This window comes from Brassica napus, chromosome A8 (assembly GCF_020379485.1).
Source record: "Brassica napus cultivar Da-Ae chromosome A8, Da-Ae, whole genome shotgun sequence".
In the NCBI taxonomy this organism is placed as follows: Eukaryota; Viridiplantae; Streptophyta; class Magnoliopsida; order Brassicales; family Brassicaceae; genus Brassica; species Brassica napus.
In genome coordinates this window covers 16,380,184-16,403,214 of record NC_063441.1, presented here as the reverse complement: position 1 = coordinate 16,403,214, position 23,031 = coordinate 16,380,184, and the positions used below count along the sequence as shown (strand labels likewise).

General features: G+C 30.8%; 3 protein-coding genes across 4 annotated transcripts; 2 read left to right on the top strand and 1 right to left on the bottom strand.

The window, feature by feature from the left end:
- Positions 1-224: 224 nt before the first annotated feature.
- LOC106361433 (NEDD8-conjugating enzyme Ubc12) lies at positions 225-1,754 on the top strand. 2 transcript variants are annotated; one of them, XM_013801171.3, is made up of 6 exons: positions 225-382; positions 603-749; positions 836-944; positions 1,023-1,101; positions 1,165-1,281; positions 1,364-1,754. In XM_013801171.3, exons 2-6 carry the CDS (start codon positions 635-637, stop codon positions 1,499-1,501), a joined length of 558 nt encoding a protein of 185 aa, XP_013656625.2. In that variant the 5' UTR covers positions 225-382; positions 603-634; the 3' UTR covers positions 1,502-1,754. The 2 variants fall into 2 exon arrangements, with proteins under 2 accessions (XP_013656625.2, XP_022545821.2); XM_022690100.2 differs by lacking the exon at positions 225-382 and adding an exon at positions 470-521.
- Positions 1,755-2,107: 353 nt separating this feature from the next.
- On the bottom strand, positions 2,108-5,456 carry LOC106361431 (aminopeptidase P1). Its single transcript, XM_013801169.3, has 12 exons — positions 5,197-5,456; positions 5,033-5,096; positions 4,811-4,950; positions 4,071-4,733; positions 3,894-3,980; positions 3,512-3,646; positions 3,297-3,431; positions 3,133-3,213; positions 2,891-3,050; positions 2,743-2,814; positions 2,548-2,672; positions 2,108-2,463 (listed from the first exon to the last, which is right to left on the bottom strand). Exons 1-12 carry the CDS (start codon positions 5,287-5,289, stop codon positions 2,296-2,298), a joined length of 1,923 nt encoding a protein of 640 aa, XP_013656623.1. The 5' UTR covers positions 5,290-5,456; the 3' UTR covers positions 2,108-2,295.
- A 7,390-nt stretch (positions 5,457-12,846) lies between these two features.
- LOC106359952 (homeobox-leucine zipper protein ATHB-40) lies at positions 12,847-14,380 on the top strand. Its single transcript, XM_013799570.3, has 3 exons — positions 12,847-13,079; positions 13,402-13,727; positions 13,930-14,380. Exons 1-3 carry the CDS (start codon positions 12,998-13,000, stop codon positions 14,182-14,184), a joined length of 663 nt encoding a protein of 220 aa, XP_013655024.1. The 5' UTR covers positions 12,847-12,997; the 3' UTR covers positions 14,185-14,380.
- The last annotated feature ends 8,651 nt before the right edge of the window (positions 14,381-23,031 follow it).

Sequence of the window (23,031 nt, the reverse complement as noted above, 5' to 3'; positions counted from 1 at the left end):
ACCTAGTTTTATATATAAAGGCATGCCTCAGGAGAGAGTAAACTGTATTTTATATATAAAGATTGGTTTATACTTTATAATTGGCATGAAACGTCAAATCCCCTTTGGACAATTGTGAGATATGAAATGTGTTTAGGCTTTATAAAATCATAATTGAAGAAGACATAATAACATGCAAAGTACCAAACTTATTGGTAAAACATATCTAATGGGCCTAATGATCTTAATGGGCCAAGTTGTGTAAAGATTTCGTTTTAAACTCAGCGTCGAGAAAAAGCTAAACGATTGTGTCAGTCTTGTTCGTCGTTTAGCTTCCGGGGACGAGATTCGGCGAGCTTTTGATTCAGTCGTAACTAGTTCCGATCAACGAAATTATCAACTTGTAAGCTTCTCTCGTTATTCATTATGTAGAAAATTTCAGTTTTTTATTTGTATTTCCTTTTTCGACTCATTATGTGACTTTATGTAGGAAAGTTTCGATCTTTGAGCTCTTAACTAGATTAAAGCCTAATCCTTTCTGGATCTTCAAGTGTTTCGATCTATTGTCTGAAATTCTAATAGCTTTATTACCAACTCATTGTTCATTCCTTTATTTGTCACAGCTTTCTTAAAGAGGTCATCAGAAGCAGAAGCAATGATTGGGTTGTTTAAAGTAAAGGAAAAGCAAAGAGAACAAGCTCAAAACGCTAGTAGAGGAGGAGGAGCTTCTGTTAAGAAGCAATCTGCTGGTGAACTTCGTCTTCACAAAGGTATTATTCCCTTTTATATCTTTTTTTTGCTTATGGTCTCTCTCTTCTTCAAGTTTTAATCTTTCGGTTATTTTGTTTTTGTGCAGATATATCAGAGCTGAACCTTCCAAGCTCGTGTACGATATCGTTTCCTAATGGCAAAGATGATTTGATGAACTTTGAAGTCTCCATTAAACCCGATGATGGTTACTACCAGTTAAGTGGAGTCTTTTACATATCTCATGCTTACACTTGGAACAAACTCATTTCTTTATTTCTTGGTGAATGATGCAGTAATGGTACATTTGTTTTCACGTTCCAAGTGTCTCCTGTGTATCCACATGAAGCTCCTAAAGTTAAATGCAAAACCAAGGTAGGCTACCTTATAGTTTCTATCTTCTACTTGGAGTATTATATATTTGTTTTCTCTTTATAGGTTTATCATCCCAATATCGATTTGGAAGGAAATGTGTGCTTGAACATCTTACGTGAAGACTGGAAACCTGTTCTTAACATCAACACTGTTATCTATGGACTCTTTCATCTTTTCACGGTAAGCCTCATACATCAATCAGGCTTAGTGTTTGTGTTATTATCTGATTCTCTTAAACTGAGTGTTTTTTTTTTTCACACAGGAACCAAATTCTGAAGATCCATTGAACCATGATGCAGCACAAGTTTTAAGGGACAACCCTAAGCTGTTTGAGACCAATGTCCGTAGGGCCATGACTGGTGGGTATGTTGGTCAAACCTTTTTCCCGCGCTGTATCTAACAAAAACCTCTGAAGACGATAAGAACCGATGAAAGCCCCTTTATCTGCCTATTGTATTCCTCAAAGAACCCTTGTTTATTTGCTTTTGTGTAAGACTACATTTCCCTTAGCTCGTGATCTTTCTGAACTTTTAGTTCGTGAGAGTTCGACAAAGGAGACTGAAAAGGAAGTGAGTACTCAGAAAATGTGGATTCTGTAACATGCTTGATCTCTGTCTTATATTTTATAATTCTCCTCAAATTCAGTTTGATTTGGTTTGTTTTATAAGTCCAGCTCTGGTATAATAGATTGTGTTAGTTGTCTCGAACATGTCTCGTGTATAGAAAGAATCAGAACATTAATCAATCTCAGATCATTTCAGTTTCCTTAGAAGTCGCTGTTTTCACGTTTTCTCGATCAGACCCACAGAACCCAAACCGAACAGCCATCAAGGGCATCTGCTTCATCAGTGCAACATTAATGTTGGCAATGGGATTGTTAAGAAGGAAGAGATAGTTGAAGCGGTGAAGAGAGTGATGGATGATGAAGAAAGGAGAAGAGATGAGAAAAAATGTCAAGGAACTGAAGAATAATAAGACAGCAGATAAAGCTCTCGACGCCGTAAGCTACAAAGTTCAAGAACTGAGAATCTTGTAGAAACAAAGATACATGTGTTCAAGAAACATGAACCTTTTATTTTAGATGTCTGAATGGAAACTACGAAGAAGAAACTGTGTAATGACTTACAAATATGTTTGGTTCAACAGTGAAAGCACAGAAGAAGCCATTGCTAAACATCTAAATCCAGGAGGGATTCAAGCCAATACACTTACAGGCTCGGTAGCTTTCTTGAGCCATTCCATTTCAGCCTGGTTCAGGAACGGAGCCAAAATGTCCTTGCATCTCAGATGGTACGTGTTTAACCAGTCGATCTCTTCTCGTGTCAACTGCTTTAGATCGATGAGTTTCACTTGATACGGTGCCTAGAGAGACAAAGAGAGAGAGTTACTCAGACATATTGATAATAAAACCAAGAACAGTTAAGAAACAGGTCAGCAAGTAAATACCCAAGTGATATGCTCGAACTGCAAGTAGCCCTTGTCACCAAAGTTAAACTCAGTTTCAGCATCATTAACAACAAGAACATTCTCTAGCCTAATACCAAAGTTCCCATCTTCATAGTAACCAGGCTCTGCAAAAGAAACAAACCACGGTTCTTAGCATATGAAGATCAGTATCAAGCTTTTGTTGTAGACACATACCATCAGTTACAGTCATGGTAGCTTGAAGAGGTACATTCCTAGCACTAGGTCTGAAACTAACTTGGTGAGGTCCTGCACAATCCAAACACCTGTTAAATATACACATACAAGAATAATAGAATATAAAGGAGGTTTCTAATCACTTTACCTTCATGAACAAAAAGGTAAGAGCCAACTCCATGACCAGTACCATGTCGATAATCCAACCCAAACTTCCACAAAGGAGCTCTAGCAAGTATATCAAGTGTATAACCATTTGTTCCTTTCGGAAACCGAGCGTTTCCAAGTGCAACATGACCCTTGAGCACCTAAAGATGCATCCCATTAAAACATACGTATTAGAGTCAATAAGATGTTATCTTCTTCAGAAAGTTAATCCTCCATGATTACCGCAGTATAACAGTCCTTCTCATGAGCTGAAGGTTTCCCAAAGTGAACCGTTCTTGTTATATCAGTTGTTCCATCGAGATACTTCATTCAAAACAAAATGTCTATATTAGAAAACATATAAGTGAAGCTTATAGTATATATACTCAAATCATGTGATTATAAACCTGTGCTCCTGAATCACATAAGTAGATTTTATCTGGGTCCATCTCAGCACACGCTTCAGGCTCTGGTGAATAATGAATGATGGCAGCGTTTGAACCAACAGATGATATAGTAGGAAAGCTTAGACCTCTAAAATGCTGCAACCACATGAACAAAAACGTTATATATATATTAAGATGCTTTCACAGTGAATGATGTTTGATCTGTAAGAGATTACCTCTTTGGCAGCTCGGAGACTCTCCAGCTTATCACTCACAGTCAATTCAGTAAGCTTAGAGGTCTCACTAGTTGGTTTCTTTTTGTTTGCCTCTGCTTCCATAAAGTATCCAGATGCTCCATAAAGCTCCTGCATCTGCAGTTTTGACAAAGACAAGTGTTCAATACAAAATAAATGTTGTTTTAGAATTTCAGTGAAAAGTCTATTAATTTTGAATGTTGTCTAACTATTTATATTCTCTATTTATTTTTCTATTGGTTAAAATATGGTTAGGTGTATGTAGTTAATGATGTTTTTATTTAGAAAATATACAAAATTAAATATTTTCTTAATCTGTGTGCACAAATCTAAAATGACAAAACAGATGGAGTCTATACAGTACCTGGTTATCAAGCCAAACAAGGTACTGAACAACAGCTGCACCATCACGAACATGTGCTTTCTTGAGTCCTTCGAGCTCAACAGGGTTCTAACATAACATAACATAACAGAATCAATACTATAAAGCAAAGAAATTAAGAGAAGTAACTTTTAGTAAAGAGTATTCATTAGTTATTACCTTTAAGGCTTTTGGGAGTGAGAGAGGAGATGGTTGTAAGAGGACCTTATCAGCATCCAACTTTGAATAAAGCGCATAGCAGCAGGAAGCAGGATCCACCCACAACCGATCAGTCTGGTCAGAGTCAATCTCCATGTCCTCGCTTTTAGATGAGAATGATGAAAAGAGTTGTTTCGAAGCAAGCAACGCCACATCTGAGATCACATCTGTGTACTCCTTGACTTCTACGCCAAGCCCTTTGAAGTACTCACTCACCTCATTGGACACTTTCTTCTTGTCAACATAGAGGAACGCAGAGTCGGTCGTAACGATTGCAAAGGCGTGAACAACGGGACAGTAAGCAACATCGGTTCCACGGATGTTGTATAGCCAAGCAACCTCATCAAGAGCAGCAATGACCAAACCACGCGCACTCTCTTGCTTAAGCTTTGCTCTCAAATCTGTTAACTTCTCGGGGACAGAGCGGCCAGCAAACTCCAAGGGATGGACAAGAACAGGGTTCATCTCAGGAGGTGGACGGCTCTTCCAGACTTCATCCACAAGATCAGTTGTTGTCGGAATAAGGTTCTGAGACTTCTTAGCAAAGGCTTTTCCCCACCTGTTTGCGGTGTCTACCGAGACACACCATGGATCAACACCTATGTTTGCTCCCTCAGACAGATTCTAAAACATCAATGAAGACAAAAATCAAAATCAAAAGAAACATGTCAAAGTGATTGATCATCTTGTGAGTGACTCACATCAGACATCCAAACTTCAACAAGAGGATCTTCTCCCATACGCATGAGTGTCCACTCATCACTAAGCTGTTGGATCGCTTGCAAGAAGTAACGACCATCAGTCCAAAGCCTCGCTTCGTTCTTCGTGATTAGTGCCAAACCTATCAAAAATCCAGTAAAGGGCAACTCTTTTTCCGACCAAAAGATCCAGTTCAACGATTATTACAGAACAACACAACAAACCTGCGCTTCCAGTAAATCCAGACACGAACTCACGGCGTTTGTCTCGAGCAGAAACATACTCGCTCTACAAAATTCGATTAAAACAAGAAAAAAACTATAAAAATCGAAACTTTATATTGTTCAAAGATCGGATCATGGATACAAGAAAAAGGGTCGATTCAAACCTGGTGATAGTCTTCGGAAGGGACGACGAGAGCGTCGAGAGGAGGAGTGTGAGAGGCCATGAGTGACCTCAGGGAAGAGAGAATCTCAGACATGATGAAGGTGTTTCGGTTTCTGTTTCTGTTTCAGATAGAATTTTGCGTTATCTTGAGTCTTGTGTCAATGTCGAGCACAGATGCAGAGAGAGAGAGAGAGAGATGATAATAAATTACTGTATATACAGATTACGTGTTCCTAGGAATCCTAATGGCTGACGCAAGTAACGCAGCTAAAATAAACATTCCTTTTTAAAAAGTATTTTTTGCTTAACAATTAAACAAATATCTTAAGTTTCCTTAATAGCAAATTAGAATTAGTAGAATACTAGATTTTTCTACTAGAACTCCAATTTGCTTTTATTATACACGAATTCACATATGTGGAGGATAATCAAGACGATTAAAAAAAGCATGTAAACAGAAATTCGATTCAATTAAAAAAGAAGCTTTTTTCGAAAAAATCTTGTTTTTTTTGGGTTTCAAGATTGTGCACGTCTCTCGAGTGTTAACTATTGCAGCCATGTAGTTTCTTTTATGTTCAGCAAGAGCGAGTTCTGTTGCTGTTGCTTTTCTTGAGCCATCACTAGCAAACACACATGATCTATAAGTTAAGCCTCCACGAATAAAGTTTATCTTGAAAATTCCTACTTCAAATATGCAGCTTATTGGGATGAAAGCACCCATGATGAAACTAGCTGTGTGATTGTTGTCCGTTTGCACACAAACATGATATGGAATCAATATGTGTTCCAGAGATTGACACTAAATTGTAGAACAAAGATCCATGTGATGTAAGATTCCGCACTTGTGTTTCCTTATATTGCTTTCCTTTCTTAGATCATTAAAACAATAATAAATTGCAAAAATAACTGGTTTAAGGAACCAAACTATCATAGAAGCCAAAAGACAATAAAAGTGATAGATTCCATATAATTTGGGATTAAATGGATCTATAAGTAAGTGAGTTCCAGTAATGAAAGAACGTTTTAAGAACCAATCACAGATATGCAGTTTACAGAAGACTCAACACTTTTCTGACTAAAAATATGTCAATCATGGTGTTGAGAATGTTAGATTCAAATTTATGATTTCTTCTAAAAATTCATCTTACTACAACTTAACACCGACATAGCATATGGGAAATCTTACTCAACAAACATAGAGAATACTAGAGTGTACACAATGGTGGCCAGAACGGACTCACGATCAGGGAAGATCCACGTCAATTATAATAGGATCACTTGAAACCACAAATACTATAAATCAAATTTGTAATTTGCATTTCATTAGGGGTGGACAAAAAACCCAAACCGAATCGAACCAAATCAAACCGAACCCAAACCGATCCAAACCAAACCAAACTATATGTCTAACCTGTTTGGGTCAAGATTTTATCAATCCAAATGGTTTGGTAAACCAAACCGAAAACCGAAAGTTTTTAATTAGATTAATTAAATATGCTAATAATATTAAGATTTAATATATTTAACCATTTAACCTAAACAACTAAACATAATTTTATACATTTTACTTTTAAATGAATAGAATAAGCATAACTAAAAGAATAATAAAAGAATATGAATCACATACATTAACATCGAAACGGAAAGGTTATTTTATGATATATATATTCGGTTTGAAGATAATAATATAAAATTATTGAATTACATTTTCTACATATTTATTGTGATGTTTGGTTTTACGTTTAAATATGAAAAAAATAATGATTTAGTATCAAATGATGATTTGTTTAGGTTTTTATAAATCATATTTTTGTAATTGAACTAGAACAAAACTATAAAATTAACTCGGTTGAACTGAAAAATACAAACAAAACCAAATTAAACTGAACCAAACACGAACCAAACTAAACTAAAACCGAACCGAAATAAAACTGAACTAAACCGATCATAAACCAAACCATACTAATTTGGGTTGACTTTGGTTCAAGATTGTTTAGACCCAAATAACCCAAACCCAACCGAACCCAAACGAACCCGTAATTAAACCGAAATACCCACTCCTACATTTCATAACAGAGAGTGACATATTTAGTTGAAAACGATATCAATGAATTCCCAAAACCATATTTGGTTTTTCTAATGACCCTTTTAAATTTTTTGATCCTTTTTTCTTGGCCTCGCCACTGTCCACAATAGACGTAAATCCAATTGAATTCTGAAACTACACCTGCACTAGATTCCCTTACAAATAAAATGATATAGTTAATGAAGTAATCAATTCCATCATAGACTATAAAATCAACGTACTAGATTAACCATAAAGTCCATGTCTTTCTATAGTTGTGCATTTCTTCAGAAATGACTCAATCAGAAGACAAAGCTTTGACAAAAGGACTTGAATACTTGTACTCAAAGTTGTTGCATTGTAATCAAACATCAAGCACGCAATCATACTCTAATAAACTCAATTGTACCAGAGTAAAGTCCTGACAACAACAAACTTTTCAGGTAAACACACATAAAGTTCGTAGCTTTCTATAGTTGCACATGATTTACACATGATAACGCAATCTTTTTTTGCAGACAATTTAGAACCGTAACACATCTCCAAGTGAGTTATTATTTATCTTGATCTCTCTAGGAAGGTAACTGTCTCGTTTGATCAGCAGCGTGTTCTGAATTGCAATGAGATTAGAGAATCATGAATTGCCATATTCTCATTTCTAAATAGAGCGCATGACTATGATTTCCAGGGTACTTGCAATTTCTGCAAGAAGGGAGACAAATGGAACCATTAAATATTTTCTTCTCTTAAGAGCTAGATGACTCCGAAAGGATCTCTGAATTTCTGAAAATCTTATCCAAGAGATTTAACTCTAAATTCGTCTTAGCAAAAGCTGAGTTTTGTTTAACCGAAGAAATGGTAGTGGGGTCAGTTCGAAGTTCCACAATTGAATTAAAGCGAGGAGAGCCAGTCGTAACAAGAACAGAGGAACCAAAAATCATCAGCTAAACACCATCCGAATATGTTTGGATTCTCTCGGCCTTGAAAACGCTAATGTAAGGTACAACTACTAGCTCAAATTTTTAAGGCTCTACACTAATGTAGCAAATAGCTTTTTCTATTCTAGTCATTCTAGAATCTTGAGACTAAGAGCCGTCTTTGAAAAACAACCTGAAAATCATGGGATATCTCTTGTGAGGGTGAGAGGTGACTTTGGAAAAATCCGGTATGTGGGATAGGATTAAGCCATTGAACCTTTGTCTTCTTTTTCGACTTACAGGGCCACCACGGGTCGGCCAGGTTGGCCCACTAGACTCACTGAAAGAGGTGAGAATCGAATCCCAAGTGCCAGGGAGTATGTGAGATAAGATTGACCCATTGATCCCTTATCAACATCGTTAACCGAATAAAAAAGATAAAATTGCCACTGAAAATCAAAAAGAATAGATAATTAAAAAAACATAGAATATTTAATAAAAACATCAAAATGAAATAGAAAACAAAACCAAAAACACATACGGACATTCCTAACATGGTATCAAAGATCCAATTAGAGAATCACACCACTGAAAATCGAAAAGGTATAATTAAAAAAAAAACATTGATAAAAAAACATCTGAATAAAATAGAAACACAAAACAAAAAACACGTAAGAACATTCCTAACCGGGGATCAAGGATGTGGATTTAAGCCCTTATCAACATCCTAGCCAGATCAAGGATCTGAAAGTGGTCATCATCAACTTGATCACCGGATTTGAATTTTCCATTAAAAAACGGAAGGATAAAAGAAAAACATAAAAAGATTTTGGTAAGAACATCATAACTTTTAATACTTGTACTTTAAACTCAGGACGCATCCACCCCTTTTCCATCGTCACCAATAATATTAATCTTTTATACTATAAAGCATAATTCAATTGACGATTTTGAGGTGACATGTATCATCTAAATTTTCTATTAACTTGTAGAGTTTGTTTGATACATTAGTGCCAATTTTATAAGTTTACTAGGAAGAAGAAATTTATATGTTTTGGTAAGTATTGTTTATTACTCTCTTTTTGAATTGTGGTTATATTAATCGACTCTCTTCCAAAATTTGGAAACAAAATAGATGAACATTAGGATGACTATCTGAAACACAATCAACAGCATTCCGGCATTGTTTTTGAACCAGGTTTTTAATGGTTTCTCTTTGATTTTAATCCATTCCAATGAACATTTTTCGCATTTGAATCTCTGTATATTTATTTATTTCATTTTGAAGTTTCGAGTGAAAATAGTAAACAGTTTAGAAAAGAAAAAAATAAAATTTATTGTTGTGACAATTGGTGAAGATGGTTTCGGAACCAGAAGAATGGCCAACATTTGCAAGTTATTTGGAAGATTTCAACAGCCTGAAAGAGAGTTTTTCCAGAGCAGAGATCATCTATGTTTTAAGAACGCATAATAAGAAGGCGGATAGCTTAGCTCGCAGTGCTAGGAAAGTATCGTCTTTGGTTGTTCACATGGATCAAGATCTCCCAGTTTGGTTCACAGAGTCAATATGATTCTGTAAAGTTGATGATAAAAAAAAAAAAAAAAATTATTGTTGTGATTTTGAGTAGACATTTATCTTCTTTTGGATGATGAGACTAATTATTTCAATAACATGTACAGAAAAATGTAATAAAAATCAAGTATGTGTATTTGTTATATTTCATATAGAAAAATAATTAAAAAGAGTCAGTGTCATATGATTAAAATTGGTCCTTTTTTGGTCAAAAAAATTGGTCTATAACCGAGCTTATGAAATTAATCTTTTTTGTTTGCTTCCGAGAACAAATTTAATGTCATATAGAAATATAGAAATTAAGAAAGTGCACATTTTATTTTTTATGCAAGATCTTTTGTCATTATCTAAAATGCTCAATGGATTTGTTATATCTTAATAAAAAAAGAGTTAGATTTCTTTTCTATGGCCTATGAAGCTAGGACATGAATATATCCAAATATCACAACTTTTTATTTTCATTCATAGCTATTTACATTTATTTATTCAGAGCCAATGCTATTCTAATCAATTAGAGTTGTACAAATATTTTCGAATTTAGAAAGAAATAGTATTAAAAACAGTAAGTAAATAAACAATCACCACTTTAGTAATTACCGTGATTAAAAAGCGGGTTAAGCGAAGATTTAACAGTCACCAGATCATTAATCAGGTCAGCCAAAACGGCCCTGTGTAACTTTCGATCAATATTGAGTTGGGCTAAGTTTGTTGGTTTCATATTACAAGTCTATGACCAGTTATTGGGCTTTATAGTTTTTAGCCTGTGTGATATCTATTAGAAGCCTTTTTAATATAGGTTTAATTCATATTGGGTTTATTTTTGTCAACACTGTTATTTATAGATTAGAAATCTATCAACCTACTAACGATGTTTAAATGTATAATCTAGCCTAGAATAGTTTTCCTTTTTGGTTAAAAATGTTAAGTTGCTTAGAATAGTTGTGGAAACTAACTCCAGTGTCTCACTTGTGTTGTATTTGACATAAAGTTTTCATGTTTTTGCGATTCAAATATACAGTAGTTTGATTTTACATGTATAATTATTAGTTAGTAACTTAGCATGCGTACATATTTTCGAGTGATCATCATCGATCTTTTTATATAAGTACGTATCTTTCTCTCGATCTCATTTTTTGTATCCATATCAATATCCGTTTAGGTTTGATAGATCGAGACGTTTTTTCTTTGAATTGTTTCATAGTACATCGAAGTATGTATTTCTGATCTTAAAGTTAAAAAAAATGTATTTTTGATCTCTAAATGGATAAGCGTCTTTATGCATGAGTGTATAGTGTGCATGTGCCTCTATATACCTAACTATTTTTACTAATGATTGTAGGAATATTTTTTTTGTAGGAATTTTCAATTGTAACTGATATGATGGTTGCCGTCTTAGTGGCTAACCCGCGGGTCTCTTTTTACGTGGTTGAAAGCGTACTATTTAATTAACGTAGTCAAATTGACCTAATATTTATCATCTTACCTAAGATCTTAATATAAAGTTGCATAAAATTATCAATCATAGTGTTACAATTTTTAAATTCGTTTGTTAATCAGGAGAATAGTTAATAGAGCCGAAAGGTCAAATTTCAGCTATTGGTTATAAGTAAATGAATTTCTAATACGATTAGAATGTGAAAGAAGATAGGCATTTCAATATGTTAATACATTTTTTGGTATTTAACTATTTTATTGTAGTTATTAAGAGCTAATATAGATCGTACCTGATTGGATAATGCAATAATTTGTAGCAGCCAATCGAAATATGTATTAGTGTTATAATAAGATTTATTAATTTATTAAGACCATACTTCATGTTGTGCTATTTATAACCTTGGACCACCATGAAAACATACAATATCGCGTTTAAAGCTGCAAGAGTGGAGATAGAAAGAATATTGTAAATTTATAATAACAAATTAAGACTGATTATGAGATTGTTTTATAAAACAATACGTTAAACCGAAAACCCCACGAATCTATGGGGCCACACCCAAGAGCAATCTAGAAAAAACTCCGTATGTAGCTGTCATTAGGGACGCTTGTGGAGTAATTAGACATGCCACGTTTCCAAAAATGGAAATTTATAATCTTAAATTAAGGAGCTAGTACAAGATTTGTTTAATTGCTAACCATGTGCTTAAAGCTCTAATCGTGATTTGGGATGTAGAAGGAACCAAAGAGACAGGTTGGCTGACTATATTTATATTTGTTTAAACTTTTACTCGACGTGAGTGTTTTCTGGACCGTCCACGTTGTGCCTTGGCATTGAATGTTTGATCGTAAACATTGTGGTGGTGATTAGTGTCTTAATCGAGTAACTGAGAATCTTAAATTTTTATTTTAAAAGAACCAAAAGGTTTAGGATTAATTAGCTGTTTAGAGCTTTGTCATGTTTATAATCCACTAGAGAATGATCCACGGAGTTCTATTGGATTTTAAAACCAAAGAATTTCAACAATCAACTACTTCAAGTAGTCTTCAAGTATAAAAATTCTGATTATCATTTTACCAAAAAGAAAAGAGTACTGATTATCAAAATTCAGAAATCAGCAAATGAAAAGAAGTAAAATACTGCGTATGCTTTATTTTACCTTTCTGTTAGTGAAATTGTGAAATTTATTATTTACTGGCAAAACGTGGATTAGGTGAATTTTTTTATTTCCTTTTGTGCTTATTATTATTGAAAAGAAACCCAACCAAAGACTTGAAGAGCTAGCTCAATTTTTCAATTTGCTAGTGCAAATTTCTCAAATGCATGCATATTATTATCTAATATAATATATAGTAGGTAACTTCATCGGACACAAATGTTCTTAGAATATTTCCATGTAAAATTCCATTTTTCTTTTAAAATGAGATAAATTCATAATAAAATTAAATTTATTATAAATTTAATCTATTTTGGAGAGAAAATTGAGTAATGAACAAAAAAATAAAAAAATTACTGGAATGGAAAATAGGGTGGAATCGAACAATTTCTTAATACATATTTTATTTTATAGTAAATTATTGAATAGTGTCGGAGATGCTCTTTAACTAGATTGTAGTCTAACAGAACGGGTTCTACATGTGAGCTGGTTTAAAGACAAGAAGCCCACATTAGGCAAACACTTCAAAAGATAGATTAAAAACTCATTCTTGGCAACACTCCTTATAAATTACAGGTCTTTCTCTTCCACAACACAATTTCTCACAGCTCACAAGTGAGACAAATTACAACAGAGAGAGATAGATATCCAAGAACATGAACCCCACGGTGAGTGACCATAACATGGCTTTCATCTCTCAGTTGTACCCTGATGTCTACACTCATATAGTACCACAAGGTTTGTCCGAAATTTTCACATCATTTTTTTGTTTGTTTTGAATTTTGAGAAAACCAAAATTTAATAGATTTTCTTATAAATTTACAAGTGGGGTTTTTAGTTAGTTTATCTAAAGAAATTCCAATTTATTTTTGGAAGAAGTTATACAATTCAGTTGAGTTATCTATTTGAGTCTTTCCTAAAAAATAAGTTCTCGACCGACACGCCTACTGCCTACACCTAAAATCTTGGTATACACATCAAGAAACTAAAAAGTAAATAAAATCTTTAATTTAACATGTTTCTATTTTTAGCGAATTACTAATTTGCTTTTGGTTGGTAGGAGAAGTGAAGCCACCGAAGCGAAGGAGGAAGAAGAGCAAAAGGGCGGTGGCTGCCGGAGATGGAAGTAACTGCTTGTTTAAGAAGAGAAAGCTTACTGATGAGCAAATGAACATGTTGGAGATGAGCTTTTGTGATGAACATAAGCTTGAGTCGGAGAGGAAAGATAAACTTGCGGCGGAGCTAGGGCTTGACCCTCGTCAAGTTGCCGTTTGGTTTCAGAACCGTCGTGCACGGTGGAAGAACAAAAGGCTCGAGGAAGAGTACAACCAACTCAAAAGCTCACATGACAACGTCGTTGTCGACAAGTGCCGACTTGAGTCAGAGGTATCATTTATTTTCTATCTCATTGCATTCACACAACATAAAATACTTTTGTGTTCCGTACAATGTTATAATCTTTTTAATAGTCACTAGTCTTTATCAATGGGACTCAAAACTAGACCCACTAACAAAAATACTTTTATTTGAAATTTTATCAAATGTTTGCATGGTGATTAGTTGCTTAACATTATATATTCTTCCTCAGGTTCTTCAGCTCAAGGAACAACTCTTTGATGCAGAGAGGGAGATCCAAAGATTGGCAGAAAGAGTAGAAGGAGGCTCTGGCAACAGTCCAGTTTCTTCTTCAGTCTCCATCGAACACAATGAAACGTCGTTTTTTGGAGACTATAAAGTTGAAGAAGATGGTGACGACTACGATAACATGGTTTATCCGGTGCCGGAAAACAGCTACATGGACGGAGAGGAGTGGATAAATTACCAGCTTAATGTAATATTTTAATTGTATCAGTTAGTGTCGTGAACCAAGAAGGAATATTACTAAATCAAAAGACTATTTTAATTGTATAACGCCGATATATTTCACGCTAGTGTAATTTGGCAATCTTGTAATTTTGAGTCACTTTATCTGGCATATTAATTTCGAAGCAAAAAGTCTGTAATCTATGCTATTAAAATAGAAGTTATGATTTCTTTCATGTGATATTTTAATTAGACTATCCATAGAAAATTATTTATATTATTTTAAATTTTTTTTATTTTCATGATAAAATACTAACAACCTATTCAATTATCTTTTTATTCCATCAAAATATTATTAGATATGAATAATTTTAAAAATATAATATTCCATCAATATATAACTATGTTTGAATATAACTATTTATAATATACTTAATAATAATAACATTTAATTATTCTAGAGTTTATACTTGTATATGATCTAATTAATAATAATAATAACATTTATTATGCAAATACAATAATGTTAGAATTTTAACTTGCAAATAATAAAACCGAATCAAATATTAAAAATCCTAACACTATTGTATTTGCATAATACAAATAAATATTTTTAATTTGGACCATTCCTTAAATTTTATCAACTTTTACATGAATTAATTATAATATTTTATCTTTTTATTTGAATACAAATAATTATTTTTATGAATGTTCTAACAAAATCTTTAAAAATCTTTTCAGAATCAATTTAAATTTTTTTTCAAAACGTACTTAATTTTAGTTTTAGTTATCATCAACTATAATTAGAAATTCAAAATTATTTCAGTTTTTGATTTATAGAAAAAAATAAAATTATATAAATATTTTAATTATATAATTAATGATAACAATTTAAATGGATTAATTTTCAAAAATACAATTTACAAATATTTTGTTAGAAAGATTCATTTCTATTTCAAATTAAAAAACGATATTTTATCCAACTTAGTGTATTTCTCAAATATGATATTTATTACAAAATTATTTTGAATTACAATGTATTATCGCTTCTCTTTAAAAAATTATGTTTTTAACAGTATCTCAAAAAAAAAAAATTCTCTACTATATCGGTCCAATTTAATTTGCTTCCATATAAATTTTAAAATTTAAATAGAAAATATGTAAAGTAATTTTCAAAATAATTATTTTTACAAAAATACAAAATTTATAGTAATAATATATAAGCCACGTAAACATAGATATTAAAAATTACATAATATATAACACTAAATTACATTAAATTATTTGTACATTTTGTTATACTCCCTCAGTATACAAATATACATTGTTTTAACTTTTTCTTTGTATACAAATGTATGATGTTTTACGTTTAATTAATGCAATTTGCTTTAAAAATAAAATATTAATCAAAATGTAAAAATGTAAGTGGTTGAATTTTATTAGAAATCAAATAAAACATTAGACTAATTAAAAGAAAAATAAAAAAATTAATAGATAACAGTAAATATTTAATTTCTCTTAATATATGTGAACAACCTTAAACATCATATATTTGTATCAAGAAAGAGTATAAACTAAAATATTTTAAGTATAGAAATAAAAAAATCCGCATAATTGTGCGGGTTAAGATCTAGTAACTAATTATCTTTCAATTATAACTTATCTTTTAATTATAATAACAAATTAACTTGGGTTCTCATTTCCCCCCTATGGGTTTGACCTATTCATATATGTATGTCATATATAATTTTCTTGGTGACTAATTTGCAATGTACTTTATATAAGGTTAACACCTCGTTCGGTTAAAGTTTTGGAAAATTTTGGAGTGGACTTTTGTTGAATTTGATAGTTCTGTTGATGGGTATAAGATTCATTCATAAAAGTGACTAAGACATACCGTAATTAAGACTTTTTCTTTATATCTAGAAGCTAATGGTCGTCTTCAAATAATTTGTTTTTATCAACTAACAAAAAAGTATGGCTCAAATATGCGATGCAAGATTCAAATATTCTTGATTTTTTCTTTTAATATATTGCAGATGTCTAGAAGATAAATGACTAGATTACATGAACACAACAAAATAGTTGTTAAACGTTTTAACTCCATCAGTAAGAGTTTGACAAATTAAATAAAGAGGAGTTCGGATCAAACATACCTAAATTTGGTTAAACATTATGAGTCGAGTTTTATAGTCACTTGACAACTAAGGTTAGAAAACAGTCATATTGGCTCTATTAATGACTTAACCGTTATCATCATTGATATGACTCGAATACATCAAATGAAAATGTCTCAATAGTCATATCAAAATCGTAAACATGAACCGCTTACAATTATCATCTGGTTGCATGCATATTAGTACTATATCAAGATGAATAGCTAAATAGACCTGCGACTATCCAGTTTTTTCTTCTTGATTTAGAGATTAATTAAGCTATCATCTAGTTTGATTATATAAATATTTTAAACAATCAATGCAATAGCTGTGTGAATAAAAATCAAAGTTTGTTCCTTAAAAGACATTTGACTAAGTTGTTTTGCTTTTGAATGGCGTTCTGATATATTTGATCTAGGCATATATAAATCATTATTCAAATTACCGACCGAAAAAAATCTGGTCTCGTAAAGTTAAAAAAGAAAACTCTGGACCCACGAAGAAATGTTTGGCGAATAAGTGAAGTGTAAAGCGAACGTTGTGTACTGGTTCTTTCCTAAGACGGTTCGTTTTAAGTACTTGTAACAACTTTCAACACATTCACTGCATCTAGAGTGTTGTCTGAGTCTACATACGATGATAATTAAAATGTTTGTCACCTTTTGCTATATGGTGATCAATCACATCGGTCACCTAGTTGCTAATGGTGATGCACATGCATGCTCCATGAAATATTCTATTTAAGATAAACGATTTGTTTGGAGTGAATTTTCATATCTATATCATATCTTTGTAAATTAGTCAACTTTTACAACTATTTATGTCATTTGGAGTTTGAACCCACTGTTAAGTCGGCCATTGGATGAAATTAATTGTTCTGTATATATTTTAATCAGAATATTTTAGTCACACACGCACACAACTCCAGTTTCATTTTTTCGTCTGAATATTCCATTAACATCAACGTGAATTACATAGCAAAAAACAAAGCCGGCAGTTACCGAAACTCCGGAGACATACCACTACGAGAAGGAATCACAACTCCAAACAAAGGAGAAACTAACAAAACCAGATGAACGGGTTGTTTGTAGAAAATGTTGTTATAATAGTTTGTAGAAAAACTGGTAGATTCTCTATTTAGTTTAAATACAATTGCTAATAAAGCTAATATTCAAAAATGATGTCTTTGCTAGCACAAAATAAGAGATGAAAATAAAATGTTTTTAATATGTCAGCGATTTATGAAACGAGGCCTGGTGGGCCCGCCCATATATGTCATCTTAAGTGTTTACCGAAGTAGCTTAGTAAAGGAGCCCGTCTTAAATATTGGTTATTAATATTATCATTATCATTTTTATTTTTAATATAACTACTAGGTTAATATCCGCGCTTTACGCGGAATGAATATTATATATAAATTATTTTAAATATTATATATTTTTTACATATTATGAAATGATAAATATATATTGAATAATTAAAAATTTAGTAACTCTTACGTATATAATTAAATTGGTTCAAATACTTAAATAAATTTTATTTATCCAAACAAATACTTTTTCTATTTTATATGTTATAAAATTAAGTTTAAATGATATTAACATAAATATATAATACATTTTTAATATTGACATCTGTAAGAAAATATTTTATACTCATATTATTTTTGATCATTTGTATTTCTTTATAACAAATTTTTTAAATCAATGATAACAATAAAAAAGTTATGAGATGTTTAATATTTTTAGTAATTTATAATTTTTAAAAACATTCAATGCAAAGTTTAAAATCTAAATATTAAGTTCAAAATGTTTATTAACAAATTTCAAATCAAATTCGAAATTAAAATACAGTATTTTATATGGTATATAATTTATTTTTAAAAAATATTACTATGCGTATATATAATATATATTAAATGAAATTTCCTATTTATGTAATTTTGTAATCATTTGTATATTGTTATAACATAAATTTTAAACCATGGATCACAAAAATTTTAGTGTGAGATTTTTAACAACTTTAGTCATTTATATTCGTTTTTTCAAATTCAAAATATAACATATACGAAAAAATCTAAATTTTTATTATATAGTTAATGTAGTTGTTTAATTTATTTTAAAATGAATTAAAAATGATAAAGAATAGACTGATTTTTATCAAATCTTTATTATTTAAAATCATTAATTGTCATATATACTTTAGCCACATTAGGTAATTCCATGATTTTTATTTAAGGAAACAATGCAGAATATTTATGATTAATTTATGGTTAGTTTAATAAAAAATTTATTATATATTTATACGGACCAACATTTTTTTCTAAAGATTCTAAGAATGATTGTGGTGATGACATGTGACTACAAAAATATGTTGTAATGTTTCTCTTTTAATATATAAGGGATTTGATTTGATGCATGATGGTAAAACGAGAGTCAACTAGCTAGAACGAGAGCCAAGTCAACTAGCTAGAAAACAACATTAGATACACAAATGTGATTTTTTTTTCTTTGCAAACTCTTTTCTTTTCTCTAAAATTCTTTTTTTGTACAAACTGAGAGATAATGTATAATTTTATGACAAATCTTCATATTATCAGTCATGTTCTTTCTGTCTAGCTAGAAACTTTGATGCTCAACATAGAAATTTTAAGACTTTATCTGTTGAGATTTTCAATAAATCGAGACAATCATGCAAACCTCGAAAACAGCTTTTACTTAAGCTTTGAGTGGGAAGCAAAGACGCCATATGCGGTAACAGCATCTCTAATCTATAACACTATTTTAGTGTCAAAATCACATTATTTTAGTATAATTTCAACACTAAAAAAAGTTCTTCTTCAACCATAACACTAAATTTCACACTAAAAATTATTTTATAATATTATATATATTTATGTTTTTATTTATCATTTATTTACTTATCTATTTTATTAATAAAATAAGTAAATAGTGTTTTAGTGGGATGAATAGTGTTTTAATGTGGTGCACCAAATTTGGTGTGAAATTATAGTGTTACACTAAAATGGTGTTATTTTTAGTGTTGGGTTGAAAAAGATTTTTGTGTCAAAATCACACTAAAATAGTGTTTTGGAGTTGGGTTGAAGATGGCCTAATAGGCATTCAAACAAAATTTATTCCACATCTAATTATATAATCAAAACAAAAAAAGTAATATATTAATAAAGTTTCTACTGTAGCGGTTATGTTTAAAGAACAAAATGAAATCTCGCACTATGGTTTCAAATGGTGACCATCGTCCCGCCCCGCCCTACAATAACAGTAACAAAAATCTCTACATATACTATATATCCACTACAAAAAAACACTTGGGTTGCATCACATAAATAGTATCAGAAAAATAAGTGATACTAGTTTGACTCGTTTATCAACAAATGATACAAAATATGTGTTTATAACATCAGTTATAATAAATGATGTTTTATTAATTTACTTAGCATCATTTTAGTGAAATTGATACAAATCTATATTGGTTTACATCATTTTTTAAAAAGTGATACAAAATTTAGATTTACATCATTTACGTAACTGATATACATATATATTTGTGTTAGTATTACTTATAGAAATGATACAAAGTTAACATCATTTAAGTAAAAGAAGCAAATATTGCATCAATAAACAAATGATATTAGCACAACTCAGTTAAAATAAATTTGTAGTTCGTGGTAATTATGTCAAAACCATTGAGGTCAGAATATTCAATGTTATTAACATAAAACTATATCATAACATATATATCAGTTCAGTGAAATGATGAAAAAATAGATATCTATAATAATTAATTTATATCGTTTTAACATTACTTATAATAACTAACGTTATTATTAATTAGCTTAACATCAGTTCAGTAAAATGATATAATAACTATTAATTTATATCATTTTAACAAAATAATAATGTTACATGAATTTATATCAATTATATAATTATATCATTTTTTATTAATATTACTTACTAAAATATGTTCAATTTTATTATTATTATTTTTATTTTTCAATGTTATTATTTTTGTTCAATAAGATTATATTTGTTTCCCTCTGTAATTTTATTTTCTTTTCTCCTAAATTGATTTACTTAGATTTGAGAGTATTCAACAAACGAATCCCTGAAATTTCGTTCCCTCTTTCTCTCTAACCATGTTCTCCTATTTTCTTGCTCCCCCTCTCTTCTTATTTTCTTGCTCTCTCTGTAATCTCGTAGAATTTGAGAAGATCATCTCCTCTCCTCTTTTTGTTTTTTTTTTGCTCTCAGCATGTAGAACTTGAGCAATGATGATCATAACTCTGTAAGTGTTATGGCTGTAGGGAACTGTGGCATTCGAGTCATTGGCGGAAGAATTTACAATCTTAGACACCACCAATGTTGCTACCAGGTGAAAACATGAAAATCTCTATAATTATCCTCTCTGATTCCACTATCTCTTCTGTTTCTTATGTTTAAACTATTATGGATATGTTGATTTTGTTCAGGTTTGATTTTGGCATACTTATTGCATTGTTGACATAAGAAGTTGGAAGTCGTCCAAGTCCATGGAGAAAGACAAGCAGTGTTCATGGAGATATGAATAATGATTAGTTTTGCAATGTTTTTTTTTTTTTTTTTTTGTAAATGTAGTTTTGCAATGTTGTTTAGCAATTTTTTTTTGTCTATTTATGCTTTGTGAGTTTGTATGATGGATGAATTGTGTATTTTTTATATATACAATTGTAGTTAAGATTTGAATTTTCTATTTAATTAATTATTTCGTATGTGTTAATATATAATTTGTGGAAGTGAATAAATATTTTATAATTTTTTATTATTAATTTGTATCAGTTAAAAATCCGTATAAATTTATTATTTTAAATCGAAAATTTCAACTAATATACATTTAAATTTATTTAGAAAATATAATTAATTTTAGATTATTTATTAATAAATGACATAATTATTCAAATCACTTATTTAATTGATATCATAGTAACATCGATTATAAAAGTTGATGTAAATGTTAACATCATTTATTGCAATTGATATATATATTGACATCAATTTTATAGTTGATACAAATATTTAATAAATTTACATCAATTATTAATCAATTGATACAAATTATTTGCATCACCACTTTCAGAGTCATTTATATAAATGATGCAAAATTATCTTACATCACTTATAACTAATACAAATATTTAAAATAAATGATGTAAAATAGACTTTTTTTTGTAGTGATCTATACATATTTATAACTGTTAGATCCGCACCACAGTTGAACCGCTTGTTCCGTACCGTTCTAACCGCAGTCACCATTTGGAGTTTATGTTCTTGTTATGCATCGCTTTTGATGCAGTCAAGGTGGATTTTTACTGTTTTTTACATTTTTATTTTTTTATAAATATGTACACCGACTAATGATCATAAAATTTTGAAATAAATTATGTATATCAGAATACAAAAAACATAGTTGAAATACAATACTTTATCCAATAAAATACTTGAAATAAAATAAACAAGTTTAGGTTTGGGTACTTTACTCAGATCTGAAAACCTGAATTGGAACTGATCCAAAAACCGTTAAGATCGGATCCACTAATATAAGTGATAGGATCCAAACTTAAACCGAACTTCGTTTTTCGGTTTGGTCTTGTTTGGTTCCAGATAAATGTAGGTCTAAATATAATTTTGAAATTTAAAAATATGATATTTTAGATGAAAAATATGTGAATATAATGAAGAAATTAAATAAAATAGTTGTTTAAATTAAATTAGTATCACTAATATCTTAATTAAATTTTGTGTAAAGACAACTAGAGTAATTCTAATTTATAGAAATAAAATAATTGTCTATAAATCTCAATAATAGCATAGTAAATTTCATATTTCAATTTATATTTTTAAAAATTATATGAGTATTACTGATTTTATAAGTTTGTAAAATATAAAATATATTATGTTTTCCGCAGTTATACTATTCATTACAGATGTATATATACAGATGTGTATTTAACTCATGACTTTTTTATAATTCATATTTCTTTAAAACCTATCGAGATTAGTCAAAAAACTTTATTTGTTTTGGTATTTTCTGATTGTAATTTATTTGTACTTTATAAAAATATGTAAAATATATTTATAATATTAAGTAGAATATTATTTTATATTTTCAGCACTATTTAGTCTATAAATACCATTCAAGTATTCATCCCGCACTTTTTATTATTTTAGTCACCACTCACATATTTTTCAAACCGTTTTTTTAGATGAAACACACTTGTCCCGCAGTATTCGTTTTACTAACACAAACCGCTTTTAAACCGCACCGCACTAACCAATCCGTTTGTCCCGCACCGCCTAACCCGCGGTTACCATTCGGAGCCTTACGCTTCGAATGTTTACAACCGTTCCGTCCTGCACCGCAATTAACAGTAACAAAAATCTCTACATATATTATATATCTATACGTTTTTATAATTGTTAAAACCGCGCTGCAGTTGAACCGTTTGGTCCGCACCGCTCAAACTGCAGTCACCATTCGGAGCCTCAGTTAGTTATGTATAAAAGATAAACTGAAATAATAATTATTGTCATGAAAGAAACACTAATATTAATTATTTAAACTGGTAATAAATGATATATTTAAATGGGGTAGATGAGTCACACCAACTGTCACCACCGTGTCAAAATCTTATCCACTAACACGTGTACAGCTGGACGTCTCCTTGTCGCACG

Bases quoted from the DNA above. Each gene is read 5' to 3' on its own strand.
- LOC106361431 (XM_013801169.3), bottom strand. From the start codon at position 5,289: ATGTCTGAGATTCTCTCTTCCCTGAGGTCACTCATGGCCTCTCACACT. The intron at 4,951-5,032 runs GTTTGTTGTGTT...GATTTTTGATAG, and splicing joins TGGATTTACTGGAAGCGCAG to GTTTGGCACTAATCACGAAG. The intron at 3,214-3,296 runs GTTTATAATCAC...TTTTGAATGAAG, and splicing joins TATGTGATTCAGGAGCACAG to TATCTCGATGGAACAACTGA.
- LOC106359952 (XM_013799570.3), top strand. From the start codon at position 12,998: ATGAACCCCACGGTGAGTGACCATAACATGGCTTTCATCTCTCAGTTG. The intron at 13,080-13,401 runs GTTTGTCCGAAA...TTTGGTTGGTAG, and splicing joins CACTCATATAGTACCACAAG to GAGAAGTGAAGCCACCGAAG. The intron at 13,728-13,929 runs GTATCATTTATT...ATTCTTCCTCAG, and splicing joins AGTGCCGACTTGAGTCAGAG to GTTCTTCAGCTCAAGGAACA.
- LOC106361433 (XM_013801171.3), top strand. From the start codon at position 635: ATGATTGGGTTGTTTAAAGTAAAGGAAAAGCAAAGAGAACAAGCTCAA. The intron at 945-1,022 runs GTTAAGTGGAGT...TGAATGATGCAG, and splicing joins CCCGATGATGGTTACTACCA to TAATGGTACATTTGTTTTCA. The intron at 1,282-1,363 runs GTAAGCCTCATA...TTTTTCACACAG, and splicing joins GACTCTTTCATCTTTTCACG to GAACCAAATTCTGAAGATCC.